Here is a 16,649-nt window from a genome sequence, read left to right as displayed (position 1 = left end):
GGTGAACAGGAACCACTTACATAGAAGGCATTCAGATTCAGTCGCTCATGCCAATCGGCAATCAGAGTATATAGGTTCCATTGTTTCCATTTGTCCCATCCGGGAACATAGCTTCAAGCTCCAGACATTAAATCGACGCTTTTTCCGTGTTCAGAGCCCCGCCAAGTTTCTTCTATTGAAGACCTCACACAATCCATACTTTCGATCGTTACCTTGACCTCATTATCGAACTCCACACTTTAAATGAAATTAAAAATATGATGCATATGCATCAATTAACGAGAAATTGGAAACCGGATACAAATGTAAGGAATTAATCTAAAAAATAATTAACAATAAATCGAAAATTGGTTGCAATCGCATGGAACTAATCTCAAAAGAATAATTCTTTGGAAAATTAGAAACTTGATGAAATTGCATTTAACTGACCTCAAAGAATAATTAACAAGAAATCATAAAACCTGGATGAAAATGTGTTGAACTAACCCTCAAAGAATAAAATGTAAAATTGGATATAAATACATTGAATTATTCTCAAAGAATAATTAACTTGAAATGGATGCAAATCGCATCAATTAACCCCAAAGAATAATTAATGGAAAATCAAAAATTGTATGCAAATGCATTGAATTAAGCTAAAAAATAATTAACAAGAAATCAAAACTCAGATGTATAGACAAGTGTTTGAGTGATAGACAACTACGAGTATATAGTTTGTCTTTTCGCTATCACTAAGTTTTTGAAAATAAAATAGATTTTAGTATGATCTCTAATTTATCATAAGTAAAAGTTAATAGATAAATATAATATTAATATATTTTTTTTACTTATTAAAGAAAAAATAAAAATATATGTTTTTTTCAAATCATAAGAAAAAAAATATTTTCATATAACGGCACCCGTTCGTAGGACGGGTTCGAAAACTAGTATATATATATATATCAAAATTGACCAGCACTAATAAAGAACAAAAATTCTCGGATACCAGTTCCCTCAGCCTCAGCTACAATGTTGAACATTCTCTCACTACAGATTACAGACAGGCTAATTCAAATATATTCCTAACCTTGTCAAACATGCTAATAATCAACATTGTTGTGCATTCACAAATTATCAACACATCAATTATTTTAAGATGGATCGCCATTGTAGTCACATAGATCATTGTTTAGTTGTCATTAGTTCGATTCCCTTCAAAGCCACTGCGAGGTTGTGCGTAAACTTGCCCGGACGCTCAGTTAACAAAAAAAAAAATACAAATTTGGAATTCAATTACAGATTAAGTATGTCTAATTTTAACAATTTGAGAGCAGGTCGAATTCATTGTATCGGTCTTTAAAAGTCAACTACATTTCCATTTGCAGTCAGAATTGAAGACTCTTGCAATAAATTACTTATACACAGTCAATGAAAAACGTGTCTGTTTACAAAGATTCTCCTTTTGTTAAACTTCTCTCGCAGCGGGCAGTACGGAAACACACGTTATACATGATAGCTAAAATCCCAGTCTCACTTATTGGTCAACGTTAAAATCTCACCGTCCAATACTTTCCATGCTAGTCAAATTAAATCTCACCGTCCACTCCTCCACCAACAGAAGAACAAATGTTCATTACATCATCACTTATTTAAAGCACCAGTAGTGCTCTTCCCACTAACACAACTCAAATAATTAGAGATCTTATCTTTGAATCCAGAATCATTCATCATGGCATATGCAAGTTCATCTCTTAAGATCATGTCCACTTCTTTTAAAGTTCAAACCAATTCTTCATCCCCTTACAAGGTGTTAGGCTCCAATTTCTCAAACTCAACAAGTCTGAACCTTCAATTTCCAACTGCCCATCAAAGTTTATGTGCTCTTAGTACTAAGAACTTCACTACTAAGTCTTTCTTTTGGAATAAGAAAGAAACTAAAACTGCTGCTGCTATTTCTGATTCTGCAAGGCCAAGTGAGTATAAAGATATATATATTTCTGTATGATCTATGTGTTTTGGTCCAACTAATAATATGTTTTGTTTTGTTTTTTCTTCAGCTAAGTTGCAAGAATTGAATGTGTATGAGATCAATGAAAGAGACAGGGGAAGTCCAGCATATCTTAGATTGAGCAAGAAAGAGGTTAATTCTCTTGGTGATCTTGTCCCCTTTAGCAACAAGGTGAGTTTTCAATCTTGAATCAATTTTAGTAATTTCCACACGGTCAGGATCAATAAAAGTAAATATAATCCTTAGTCTAAAATCCTGCCCAGATTCCACTTCAATCTGTTGACTGGAGAATTAGCACAGAAGTCCAGTTTTGACCAATTTAATGAATTTATTGGAATCACATTGTCTAAGATTGCCTACATTAAAAGTTGCATGTGTTCAGTGAGATATTAGGAAATTGCATTAAACTTTTAGAATATTAAGTGAAGCCATTGAACATATTATGCACACTTAAGTCTGTAGGCAGTCACACCGAGTCGTTCGCTCCAGCGTATTTCCGTTGGGGGGAGTGTTGAGGTTATACTTGGCCGTTGTTAGACCATTTCTAAATATGTCTGTCTTATAAGCGTACATTTTCTCTAATCAGGTGTACAGTGGAGATTTACAAAAGAGAATTGGGATCACAGCAGGACTTTGTGTTCTGATAAAGAACGAACCAGAACTTAAAGGAGACAGATATGAGGCAATATACAGCTTTTATTTTGGTGATTATGGCCACATTTCAGTTCAAGGACAATATCTAACTTACCAAGACACATATCTAGCTGTAACTGGTGGATCAGGAATCTTTGAAGGAGTTTATGGACAAGTGAAGTTACAACAGATAGTTTTTCCATTCAAGTTGTTCTACACATTTTATCTCAAAGGCATTGCTGATCTTCCTGCTGAACTGCTTGGTACACCTGTGCCACCTTCTCCTTCTATTGAGCCTTCAGCTGCTGCTAAGGCTACTGAACCACATGCTACTATTGCTAAATTTACCAATTGATTTTGTTGGTTCATCCAATCATTTCTCTTTGGAGGGCATTTCAGTGAATAAAATTTAGTCAACTGTGGTCAGAGGGATGGTTTTTAGTTTGACATTACCAAATGTGGTCATTTATTATGAACGCCACTTATGATGAGTTGATGACAATGGTGAATGTAATTGTTCGTTTTCAAATGTTAAATGAAGGGTTTGCATTTGTATTAAGTATAGGATAAGAGTGTGACTTGAAACTTTTATTTTTTGGCTTCTTTCATTTCCGCAATTTGACTGATATCAACCTAATTTTTGTTCTGAAGTCCATCTTCAGGCTGTGTTTGATTAACACATCAAAGTTTTCTATGTGAGCGATTTCTTCATGCCACCATGACGTCTTTGATCCGGCAATACTATCGTTTTTTCAGCCAATTTCTTTCTGGCAATACGAAGTTCATGCTACTAACAGCAAATTAAAAACACTCCAAAACGTGGACATGCGATTGGAAATGTTCTTCAAATTCTAAATCCTGCTGGAGAATATTGATGTTAATCGAGCAGGACAAGGGTTCTTATATGTGATAATTGACGAAGTCATTTTGTCGTGGTATTAAACAGAGTGAATTGTTAAATATAGGACTACACGTACACGCGCGTACGTGACGTATAAGGATTATGTCACGCTAGACATTATCAAGTTACAGTTTTTTTTTAAACTTGAAGGAGTTGAAGAGGAGTTGAAGCCTTCAACAACAATTTAGCCGTCTTCGCGTTCCACAAGATAAAGTTTTATATACATTGTATTTGTGTAGTGGTGGACCGTGGACATCGTTGTTGATCTAGTTGTTTAGTTTTTCTCTACTTTTGTATCAATGTGAATTAGATTGAAGCAATTAAATATGCAGAAAATACTTTGGTTGTGCATTTATAATATTTCGAGAGAGAAAAAAAATGGAAGTAGAAATTTTTGACCAACAAGTCAGCAACAATGTTGAAGGCTTGTGAGGGTGTAACTTGAGTTGGTCCGGGCTCATAAACGTAAGCTCGACAAGGCCTCAGGCTGAGGCCTTATGACAAATGGATGATGAATTGGGCTTCTGAGTTGGGACGGGCTAGGATTGGGCTTTGGGTCAAATTGCAGTTAGAAAAGTGCAAGAGATTTTCTTCTTTTTGATTATGAAGACCATATTACCTTCATGCATATTGTGTTCGTGAGGAAGATCGTTAGATAGGAAGATTAGTATATTTACTACCCTAAAAGGCTAAAACACTCCATGTACTAGTCAAGTTATCATAATGCCTAGAAAGCTTCTAGTAAGTCCGACTCCGATCCCAATCTTGGAGCCTCCACATCATTCCCCTGTTTAATTCCTTACAAACATTGATGCGGGAATGGACCATGGGCCTCAAACCAACTATATCTGGGCCCCTGGATCCAAATAATGAAACGTTCATTCAGAAACTTACCAACACCTTTAACTTCCCAAGAACTTTCTATGGTGCATACAAAAAAGTAGTCGAGAGGATTGTGATGCTGATAGGGTTTGTGTAGACCAACAAGCCTATTATGAACCTCAAGAACAAACAAGTGCATAAAGGTGCCTTGGATCCTGTTCTACACATAGAAACATATTTTATATAAAGCAAAGCTGCTACCTATCAGGCTATCACCACAAATCTGTCATCATAAACTACGACGACAACAGCATACTCTTAGTATTTTCTTAATCATCGTATCGTCATGCATGCAAATAACAAGATTGAAGAACAGTAATAATCTAACTGTTCCCCAATGCGCAATATTATATGTGTGTTAATGGGTAAAAACAGAAGTCTCAGAGTCTTTCACAGTATCTGTTTGTTGTTGGCCTGAAAAGGAAATAAGTAGCTAGCTCTTTGGGTGAAACCCCAAAAGCAGTGTTTTCAGTGGTCCTACGTAAGGTGCTGACAAACAAAATTGATAAAAGTGCTCAAGACTGTTAGTCTATGGTCAGAAAAAGAGAGAGTCTTCCAAAGAGAGAGTGAGAGATATAAAATAGTGTTCCATGCAGTGATATCTAATACAAAGCTTGACATCAGTAACTGAGTCTGATCACTGTACTCATGTCTCTTGTCATCACCTAAAGTCACTGAATTATTTACTTCACTTTCTCTCTCTTACTAACATCTGCAGGTAATGACCAAACCAATTTAGTAAAAAAAGTGAAAGTAGATCCAATTATCAGATTCTCATAGCCACCATTTCAATGTTTTGTCATTTCTTTATCTCAGTGTCCAGTGTCCACCGATCTAAAGTAGAAAATTTTGAAACCCCATCCAGTAATACACAGGAACATGGCTAGCTTCTATTTCAATATTTGGTCCTCTCTCCTTTTCAAATGTTCAAATTCAGAATTTGATTTATTATCAATCATCTTTTAACACTACGTACATGCATTATTAATAGGTATTAATACCATTGCTTTTTTTTTGGTAAATTATTAATACCATTGCTGGAAGGTATATTTTCTGAAGAAGTATTATAATGTGCGGAAGGATCTTCAAATATATAGGGGATCATATCATATTATAATCACGAGATATTGTTGTGTCGTGTAGTGGTCTACGCCTCATATTTGATTAGTTGTGAGCCAAATGTGTGGTTTAAAAGTTGGTTGATCAGAACACCTTTGGCTTGCTTGTTGTATTATTGGTATATATATAACTTAACTGGTGTACTTAATGTGTTTCGAAGTGTCTCGCAAAAAGTTAGCCCGGCACTTCTGAAGTGGTAGTGCTTCCGAAAGCTCAAAGGAAATAGGGATTAGGTTTTTTTAGGAAGAGAGACTGCCACTAACATTATGGTTGCCTACATATCTAGTGAGGAATCCAGAATTAACTCTCTTAAAACGTAGTTCTGGAGGCTGCGTATATATAGTAATTTTCTGTCTTGGCAGTCAATAAAGTGATCATCCTTGATGAATCCTAGCATGATTCTACTTTTAAAATAAGATTATTCCCCAAGATTTCATTCTATTTTTGTGCAACATCTTTGCAATTCCACTAGGGTTTCTTGCCCCTGCAGATCGGATTACTGGATCAGAATGATCCGAAAGGATTGGGTCCGTGAACTTGGACAACCCAGATAGGCCCTGGACCTGTTGTAAATTTCGGAAATATGATATAGGGTACACACAAAGCTCTGTATGTAAGCTGTAAAGAACCCTGATAAAGAACTTGAGAAACATTGATACAACAATTGTATATGCATATGCTTTGAGCCTAAGTATGAGAATAAGTTCCTAATGTGAACTTTATTTGAATAACTGAGGGGAAAAGTTTACTTTAAAAACTAGAAAAAAAAACATAATTACATACGTAAATTCTGTTTTAATGTTTAATACCACACCTCCAGGCAGAGATACAGCATGCATATATTAATGTAGTACATATATTTATATATTTGGTTCAAAAATTTTATTGATTACAATATAGTAATATACTGATATGTGGGCTTAATAATTTAACTTTAACATATATATATATATATATATATATATATATATATATATATATATATATATATATATATATATATATATATAGGTGATCGTTTTTTGAGTTGAGTGAGGAAATCAGATTGATATGAGGGGTTAGTTTGTATTAATTATTTTATTATTATTATTATTATTATTTTTTCTGATAAAGGTATATCTACACTATATGATAGCCGGGTCTTGCGGAATACCCTTCCTAATATCGAGTAGCAATTTAAGATCTCTTTATTTATTTAATTTAGAAACACCTCCCTCACTAAAGTTAGAATAAACTCCATTTTTATTAATATAATTTGAGCAAGGTTATTTTTTTATTAATAATTTAGAAACACTTCTCTAATGCCACTTAAATTAAATAATTACCCCCATTTTCCACATTGAAATTAAAACAAACCCAATTTTATTATTGATAATTTAAAAGAATTTCTCTAATATCACTTAAATAATATAATTATCTCCCATTTTGTTAAAAATAAATAAATACTTATATAATTACAATTACCATTTACAATTTAAATCTAAAAATCATACTAACTATCGATCTCACCAGACGGATGTGTAACAAAACTAATGTGTAGCAAAGTTTGCATACTTGTTAAACCTTAATGCGGAATAAAAAAGTATATTAACAAAAAAAAATTGATGTGTAGCCAGGTTTGCATACTTGTTAAACCTTAACGTTGAATAAAAAAGTATATTAGCATATCGCAACAGTGATAGAACATGGGATCTGATACATGAGTTGGTGGTGTCGTTACTTATGTCTGTGTCTGTGCTATCTCTTAGTAGCTATGGACCAAGTGCCTGTGATTTAAAACCTATTCCCAAGACCTTGACACTAGGCTCATATACCTTTGATTATGACAGTTGAAACAAAAACTCAAAGAAGATGGATTCCTTATCAGACTGGGGTCAGTGACAGAATATGAACACAACCTAGGGATCTGTCAAATCAATGAAAGGAAATATGTAAATTACTGTATTTTTTAGTTGTGGACTTGTGGTTATACTATTTTCAGTACTTCAGTTTTGAGAACTTGGCAAGCAGGAATATGACTCCTCTTAGTTGTGTTATAGTAAAGCTTATCTGAATCCCGATTCAACATTTCCAAAGAATACGAATTTAACGTGTACAAATTGAAGCCACTTACATCCATCATAATTCATAAGTCATAACCATATTATAAAATCAAAATTTGATAAAGATATAAGGAAATATATGATTTCTTTAAGGGTGATCTAACGGCCTAATAACCTCCCTTAATCAGAAGCAAGATCAATGAGAAATGAATAAGTAAGCTAATACCAGAACACTGGATTTTATGTTAAAATATGCTTAATGAAAATTTAATTGGGTTCGAAATTTCCATCAGAAAGTATCTTATTATTATGTACAAGTAGAACAATGGCAGGTCGTTTACGATTGCGCGCAGATTCTAATTGTTAATTGTTCATGCCTAATTGTGTTACAGAAGAATTAGCTATATGATACTAGAGCATGAATGAATAGGCAATCAATATTTATGTAGTTTTGCGAGGCAAAATTTCAAATCTTAAATCATGAAGTAGTAGGTCAAGTACTACTAGCTAGCATAAAACAAGAATTGTCCCTGTAGTAGTGTATTCAGTATTATAGGCCCCGCTTGGTACAACGCAAAAGTTCTTAAAGCCAATTCTGAGGATGGCTTACTGAATTCAGTGTTACTAAAGGAGCGTGGCTGTATCTTGGTGGAATGTTCTCAAATGCTAAATCATGGTGTGCTGGAAGCAGAATAATCAGTGTATACTATTTACTTGGTTGGTCAAGGGTAAACCACTATTTGTGCACAAAATCAACTCTTATTATGAATGTATTTGAGCCACTCAACTACTCCCACCATTGCCAAATTACTCCTATATATAAGTAGTTTTGCAACTTTTCCTAACTCCCCTTTGAGTATAGTCGATAGGCGCCATATTTTGCTTCTCAGCTCGCATGATAGGGATAGCATCCAAACAGCAAATATTTGAACGGTCACCTCCGGACACTTAATCCCTCTTTAGGGGAACCCCCTTTTTTAGTCTAAGCCACTAAAGGCCTAGTTTTAAGGTTTCCCAAAGTGCCTTCACCCGCAGAAGGCTTACAAGCCAGTCACATACCTAAGAATCAAATGAAATTTTTGTAGGAGCTATGTCTGCGAAGTTTGATGGACTCACATAGTGACTGCATCACAACTGATGATCTCACCTAAGCATTGGTCCTTTATATTTGCACAACTTAGGGGACTGCACCTTTTGCTTGAACATTCAAGGTAGCCTGAAATTATCATAACTGAAAATTGAAAAAAGATCGATACTTTTCTTTTTGTTGATAATTAACGTTTATTGTGAAGTTGTACAATAGCACGAAAAGTTCCTAAAAGTGAATGAGGACCTCACAAGCCGTTCTAAGAGGCTTACAATTTATACAATAACCCCTAATGACTTGAGACCAGTTTAGCTCCGTGTCTTTGAAGTTTAAAGTAATTGCTTCTATGTGTAGAAAAGATCGATCGAGCAAGTTCAAACACGCACACACATAACACATATTAGAATTACACAAGAATTTTTTATGTATTGAACTTTCAATTCCAATAACAGTAATTCAATTCCAATTGTTAGATGTTATGCACTCTACAGACACTAACGGTTGGACAAAATTTCCTGTTGGTCAATGCTAATACCAGGACCATTCTCCCCCTCCCCCCAGCCCCTTTCTTATACTCCGCATTCCTGCTACTATATCACCACCAAAGTAGTTACATTTTTTTTTCAATAGATATAATCTTTCCTTGCTGCATCTCTTAAAGTCATATTCTCATATCTAATTAAATACTTCCCAAGAGATTTGGCGCTAATCTCGGTGTCCGTTTTAAATATTAACAACATTTGTTCTTCCTTGTGAGAATTAAAATCCAAAGTTGAACCCGATACCTCGATTGCAATAGATCTTGTCAACCATCTGAACTAAGGGGTCCCTCTACTAGGTATATTCAATATTCATAAAATAACCATTAGACTCTCTAGAGTTTGTCGTTCATGCGTCTTTTTAATTTTTTCGAACTCAAAACCTGACATTTATTAGAAGACATCTTGATTAATTTCACTATTGTGTTGCTAAATCTCTTCTATAGATATTTGACTAAACTTTCAAAAGCAATTAAAAACTGGAGCAGTGAAGAAAGATCAAGGAGACAAGTTAGTATACATTAAGAGTACAAAATACTTCAAAGCTGGTCACCAAAACTCCTATAATGTAGATCCTTCTAAGAAGCTATTTAGTATTGGTGTCATAGGAAGTTTAGTGCACCTTGTACATGTGCCTTAGTGTCTCCATAATCCATACGGATAAACTTTTAAAAACTTGCCTAGTGAACTACAAGCTTTTTTTTAACCCTTCTTTTAATTAGTACAAAAATTAAATCTTCTTCCCAAAAGGTCATGGCCTAAATTTCCTTGCTCTTCATCATCATCATAATCAGCATCTTCATCTTCACACAACTCTGTACCATGTGCAGCATGACCACCACCAAAAGCTCTAATATGGTCTTTGAGTGACCTCTTGTGCTTAAAATCAGAACCACAAATACAAAACCAAAGCTTACCACAGTTCTTCTCATGGGTGCGCCAGTCTCCTCTCACTGCAAAATTTTTACCACATTTACGGCATCCAAATGGTTTCGCTCCGTGCTTTCTCTTGTAATGTGTTTGAAGTGTTCGAAAATCCTTTAATGGCTTCGACCTTGGGTGTTCAATGTTGTTCTTACAACCCTTAGCACAACAGTAACATGGTAACCTCAACATAGGTGATGCTGGTGTTGTACCCCTTAGCGAATCTGAGCCTTTTCGATACTGTGATCCATGCCCCCACATATGCATCTACAAGAACAAAAAGAAAAAAAACAGTAAGGCAATGTACTACTGACCATCTTTCTTATCAGAAAAAAGATGGAAATTGCAAAGGAAACAATGACAACAACTGCACCAAAAAGCTTATATATTTACAAGAAATACTTACACATCTAGATACAGAAAATACTAGTGGAAATGCGTGAAAAAAAGTTTGAAAAAAAAGAGTTTATTAGAAAATAGACCACGAAATATGAAGAGAATTATGACTTTTAATCCTTGTAGATGAAGAAAAACAGGATACCTGCATGTTGTTGTATCTATTGAAGGTCTTGTTGCAGACGGTGCAAGAGAATTGAGTTGGACCGACAAGGATCTGGGCCGGCGAAGGGATCCAGTACTGACCCTCAACTGGTGCGCCATTGTTAGTAGTACTAGTTGTGCTGCTTGCACTACCACTTGGAAGCCCAATGTGAAGTGCAACTGTTACACTCTCTTGATCAATACTTTGGTTTCTGAAAGTCTCATTTTGACTAGAAGTCTGGGTAGGGAAATGGTTTTTGGAAATGATGTGCTGACCAGGAGGACAAAGAGAGAGAAATATGGATTCTTCATCTTGTTCTTCTTCATCTACACAAGCACTCTCACTTGAAGAGAAATGAGAACTAGATGGGAAATGAGTAAGAAAAGAAGTTTGCATGGTGATAGGAAAAGTTAAGAGAGGGAGGGAGAGAAAGATGTGGGGTTTTGGGGTGGAGAAGATAAGAGTGGCCTGGAGGGGAACAAAGGAATGGAACTAATAAATAAATGTACTGTGGGATTATGGATTTGGGATTTTGTTAGGGTTTAGATTAGGGGAGAAAAGGAGCAGGGGGACAAGAGAAAATTTAATATGTTTGTTTGTAGATAGTTTTGTTGTGTGGAATAGTAGTAAAGTACTATATTGCATCAAATTTATGATGCTTACTCGACTTGACTTGCAATTTCCAATATACTGAACTCAACAGTACCATGGTACAAAATGCCAGTAAATATTACAAGAATCTATCGCAATAGCGTCTGAAACATGAGGAAGTAAGCGACACAGTGCTTAGAAGTTTGAATATATCTAGTATGCCAACATATCATTTCGGCCTTGTAGTTCCACACTTCAACACTTCCCTGAGTTCCGTCATCAAATTAGCGTATATATGTCGAGATTTCGGATGTCTGAGAATTTTTAAGCTACAAACTAGCTCATTCGAAGATTGCTTTGTCAAAAGAGGATTGCAAGTTGAAAACTATAATTGTTGACCGTTTGATTTTCTTACGTACATATTTCGATCAAGTTAGAGATTTGGGAAGGAATTCATGTTTCTTGCAAGGATAATCTCCATGGTGCTATGGTAGAGTATCATTTCAAGGAAAAGTCAACCATCTCTAAGATGGATGGTGTGAATACACTTAATAACCAAATATACATGAAAAAAAATCAGATCAATAGATAGCTTGTAACCTTCGGGATTATAAGGCTACATTTTTTTTTTTTTTTTTTTTGCGATAATTATATTATAAGGCTGCATACATACTACTTAATTACTACTGTAATATATGAAACCAAACATAAGAGCTAAAATCACGAATTCCTCAAACTGATATTACCAAGAAGTGGACCCTTCATTAGTCAACATACAAAAATATGTCTAGAGACAATAAGTTTTGGAGTGATTGCACGTGCAGCGGAAAACTGTTGAAGGGAATTGATATGTTGGTTTTGGCGTGTTTGGGATTGAGGGAGACAATAGACCGGCAAAGGTAAGAAGTGAAATGCATGGAATAGCGAACCAACACGCTCTCTCTAAAACAAGCTCGTTCCCCAAGCCTCAATCCCCACCAACATTTCTCTCTTTCTATTATTATCAATGAGAACTATTTCTATAGTTAATTTTTGCACACAATGATATATATTTTCCTTTCCTTTATGTATTAAATATTTTAAAGCTAGTCACTCGGTCACTCCTCTGTACTTTAGAAGTGACATTATTTGAGACAGTATGATAAAAGATGCAAGTGGTGATAGAGAAAGGAGAAGGGTTAAATTTGTGTAAATGGTCCAAGTAAAAATTATTGAGCTCGATTTCCTTTAAGTACTTATCTGATATTCGTAACATTAAAATTTCTTATGCTGTTCAGGTATTCATGGCAACCATTAACAAGCTGAGCGATGGCTGAGATTCAATCGCTTATTAATGTAAAGGAGGACGATAAGAAGACCCACAAGTAAAGTGTGTTTGTACACACACAATGTTACACTTGTCACTTACTGACCAGCCATATCTATCCTTCTACCAATGCATCATGGAGTAATACTATATGCACCAACAAATTACACCAACAAAGTTTACTAACTAAGGTGGACACTCTTTTTTCCTAAGAGAATTTGGGGACATACCTCAATTTCCTGTCCACACAAGATAGTGAGACACCAAGACCTGATTGGTCCATATCGGCACTAAAGCAAGTAAAACATTCTTTCTTTTTTCAGTTTTTCTTAACAAAATCATTCTTCCACTGTTCATCTTCTCCATTTGACCACATCAAATTATGGCCAACAACAAGTTTTCGTATTATTTTTAAAACCTTAGTAAAAAAAATAAAAAAAAGTATTATTTTCAAATGGGTTCTGTTGTGAATATAATACTGCGGAAACAACGTTACTATAACACCCCGACTTTTTCTTTTGTTTTCTTAGTATAAAAAATAATAATAATAATAATAAATAATAATAATAATGAAAATAGATAAAATGGATAGATGATAACTATCAGTTAAGGATAAAAGTCCCGTAAATAATAGATAAGTGTTGTCCTTGTTTTTCGGGGAGTTTTCTCACGTAGAGTTTTTGAGGAAAAACACAGCGAGAGTTTTATACAGAAAAACGGGATTTTACTGAAAGAAGAAAAAAAAAAGTTTTTTCTTGTAGGCGGGGCCGATAATCGAGAGCCTTCTTCTGGTGAGTAGATTTTTACGTTTTGTTGATTTTCGTTTCCATAGATCGTCTGATCGTTCACATGCTCATATGCTCTTTTAGTGTATCTCGCATTATACAACCGGACCATTTGTCTCGAAACTTGTCCGTATCCGGTGATGGCCGAGGGTAATAAATCGATCATGGTTCTTTGTAAACCATTTTGGTCGATTTAATATATTAACTATCGCGCTTTGGCGTTTTAAGCCAAAAGAACCAAATTGTCATGAACCGCTATAATGTTGTTGTTAGATCTTGTTGTTGTGTAAGAACATTAGTTTGATTTTGATTGTTGATGTTGAATTGGGTGTTGTTGATGTTGAAAGGTGCGGTTGGGTTGAGATTGGGTGTCTTTGTTGAAGCTCGGAGGAGGCGTTAATGGTGGCGAGAATTCCAAATCTGATTTGGTTGAAAGTTTTCGAGTTCAAGAAGTGAGGTTATTGCTCATTTAATGTTATAGGGGTTTTGAAGGGGAGTACTTTCGGTTAGGTGGGGAGGGCTGTCGAGTGGCTGATCCGGTGGTGGCTGATCGGTGGAGAGAGGGAGAGATGATGGCGCTGGTGAGGGAGACGACCCTTGGTTGGGTTTGAGGTTGGGCCGAACCACTCATAGTGTTGTTTGGGTCAAACCACGAGTCTTGTTAGATGGCCGGTGGTGGCTGGAGGTGGAGGAGAGGTGCTGTGAGGAAGAAGAAGATGAACAGTGTGGGTTGTTTTGTTTGGGTTTGGGCCGAACTTAATGGTTGGGATTGAGTGTTTTGAATTTTGACATTTCAATTTGGGCTTAAGTTATGTTAGATTGGGCCTGTGAAAGACTAAACCCTTTGGGCCTTAGTCTTTGGGGTTTTGATCAGAGTTGACTATTGATTGTTGACTAGAGTTGACTGTTGACCAGAGTTGACCTTGACTGTTGACCAGGGTTGACTTTGACCAGTTGACCAGGATTTGACCTTTTAACTCGGATTATGATTTGGTCTATTAGGATAGGTCTAGGGCTATTAGCATGCTTGGCTTTAGGCTAAGAGCCTAAGACCTTTCTACATATACGTGGGTACATGTATTAACTACTATGTGATATTTTTTCTGTCTTTTATGATATACAACGTTATGACACTTAGACATCAATCTAATTAATAACGCGTAAACCAAAAATACATGAAACAAGATACTCCTACGTTCTCTGAAATGATATATACAATAAAGTTCAATAATGCGTAAACAGATTTACCGCACTCTTTTAGAACTCTCAACGCCTCAAGTTTTGGAAATGAGACTTATGATTGAAGATGTCATGTGATAGATGGGCATTTATTGAATGTGTCATAAATGGCCGTTAGCGTTATAATTGGGTATTCATTGACTGTGCCATGAATGACCCGAGTATTCACTGAATGTGCCATGAATGACCAGATTCTTTGGACTGCCCTAGAGAGGAACTAAGGTATTCGCCTTGCGGGTTAGTTGTATTCCTTGAGTGTACGGGAATGTAGAGTTAGGTATTCCTTGAATGTGGTGGGAATGACCTAAGGCACATAGGTTATGAAATATGTGTATAAGAAAAGTAATTGATTAATTGATAAGAGAAATTGATTTGATTATACGAGTGTTTGGGTTACTTTTGAATACCTAATATAATATCTACATATGTTATATAGAAGTTCTAACTTTTTTTGCGGGGAGGGTAGGACTTAATAACATTTTGTCTTGAGGGCCTTGATCCTACCCTTATACAAAGCAAATGGATATCGGTAAGTGTTAATTCAATAATTTAGATATTAAAACAAGTTATTAGAATGAGTTAATATAATGGAAGTTTTGCTTGGGAAGAAACTATGCCAGTTGAAATGACGGAACTATCTATCTTCCAAGCTGAGAATGATTAAGTTATGGGAAAATATAAAGTGATTGTTTGGATAGTTAAAGTATGATAATGTTTATATGTGGTTAGTCTACTAATACCAGCAAATTCCATTTTGCTGACCCATGTTTGCTTTGTTTTGGCAACGTGGGTGTGTTCTTGGGAACATAGGTGGAAGGCAGTGGAACCGCGGCGTTTGATTTGGATTTGATCTGGAGCAGTCCGTTAGTTCTTTTATTAGGTCTGTTCTTTTTGGAAGTATGTAATAAGTAGTTTCATATTCATCATGGAATGAGAATACGATGTTGAGGACCTATTATTCTTAGAATGTTATATTGATAATTTTTGGAGATTATTTTTGTTGTTAAGATTCTTTATGATGTGGGTTTTAGGTTTTGACATGTGTTGTATCCACCCCGTCATAGCCTGGGTTTTTAGACAATTGAACCGAGTGATGTTTGATATATTTATATTTCAAATATTCATTTTTTTTAATTGTTTAGAAATTCGGGCTCTGACATTTTGGTATCAGAGCTTAGGTTAGCCTAGATTTGGAAGGTCTAGGTGATCCTCGGAATGTGGTGATTGGGTGTGTTTGAGTTTAAGATGTTTGGAGTACTAATAGAAGTCCGTTTTGTTTTAAGATGTTTGGAGTACTAATAGAAGTCCGTTTTGTTTTAAGGTGATGGCTGGAGATGACAATGACGTTACTGGTATTGGAAGTAATACCATATCTGCTAATTTAGGAGCAATATTAACTCAGTTGGTGCAAACTATTCAGAGGGGTCAACATGCTAATCTAGGGGATCCTTTTGCTAGGAGAAACAAGGATTTTGCTACTTTAGGAGGCCAGAAGTTCAAAGGAGAGAAAGAGGCCATTGATGCTGAGAAATGGGTTACTATGTGTGAGTCCGTGTTTGCTAAGATGCAACTCACTGAGGTGCAGAAGCAGGAGTTGGCTTCTCACCAGTTGGAGGGGTCAGCTTTATTTTGGTGGAGGTCTATCAAGGATAATGTGGATATGAGAACTATGACTTGGGAGAACTATGACTTGGTCTATCAAGGTCTATCAAAGATTGCTAGTCCTGCTACTGGTCTAGAGCTTGTTAGAAAGTCTAAAAGTAGCTGCAAAACTAGTCGAGTAAAAGGAAAAGGAAAGAGTGAGGATTTTAACTTGAACATCATGTATACTAATCCTGTTACTGGTGGGGCTGAAGTCATCCAACGATTTGACTGTAGATTCAAATATGGGGTCATTGTTGCTTGTCTTCAACTAGATAGTATACATGAGGAACTGTAGATTCAAATATGGAGATCGACTGGAACTGGATGAAGGAAAGACCCTTGAAGACAATATGTAGGAAATGGACCACAACTTGTGCTTTGTAAGTATTTGACTTGACATCTCTCTTATGCTATGTGTGTCTTAAAGAT

General features: G+C 35.6%; 2 protein-coding genes across 2 annotated transcripts; one reads left to right on the top strand and one right to left on the bottom strand.

Moving 5' to 3' along the window:
- Positions 1-1,309: 1,309 nt before the first annotated feature.
- Positions 1,310-3,179, top strand: LOC147479718 (allene oxide cyclase, chloroplastic-like). The gene is made up of 3 exons (XM_086575730.1): positions 1,310-1,952; positions 2,037-2,158; positions 2,574-3,179. Exons 1-3 carry the CDS (start codon positions 1,709-1,711, stop codon positions 2,973-2,975), a joined length of 768 nt encoding a protein of 255 aa, XP_086431856.1. The 5' UTR covers positions 1,310-1,708; the 3' UTR covers positions 2,976-3,179.
- Positions 3,180-9,684: 6,505 nt separating this feature from the next.
- LOC147479717 (zinc finger protein WIP6-like) lies at positions 9,685-11,135 on the bottom strand. Its single transcript, XM_086578007.1, has 2 exons — positions 10,656-11,135; positions 9,685-10,381 (listed from the first exon to the last, which is right to left on the bottom strand). The coding sequence occupies exons 1-2, from the start codon at positions 11,049-11,051 to the stop codon at positions 9,905-9,907; spliced, it is 873 nt and encodes a 290-aa protein (XP_086434133.1). The 5' UTR covers positions 11,052-11,135; the 3' UTR covers positions 9,685-9,904.
- Positions 11,136-16,649: the final 5,514 nt, after the last annotated feature.

This window comes from Coptis chinensis, chromosome 8 (assembly GCF_015680905.1).
Source record: "Coptis chinensis isolate HL-2020 chromosome 8, ASM1568090v1, whole genome shotgun sequence".
NCBI classification, from domain to species: domain Eukaryota; kingdom Viridiplantae; phylum Streptophyta; class Magnoliopsida; order Ranunculales; family Ranunculaceae; genus Coptis; species Coptis chinensis.
The sequence above is the reverse complement of the archived record's forward strand: the minus strand, read 5'-3'. Positions and strand labels throughout refer to the sequence as shown.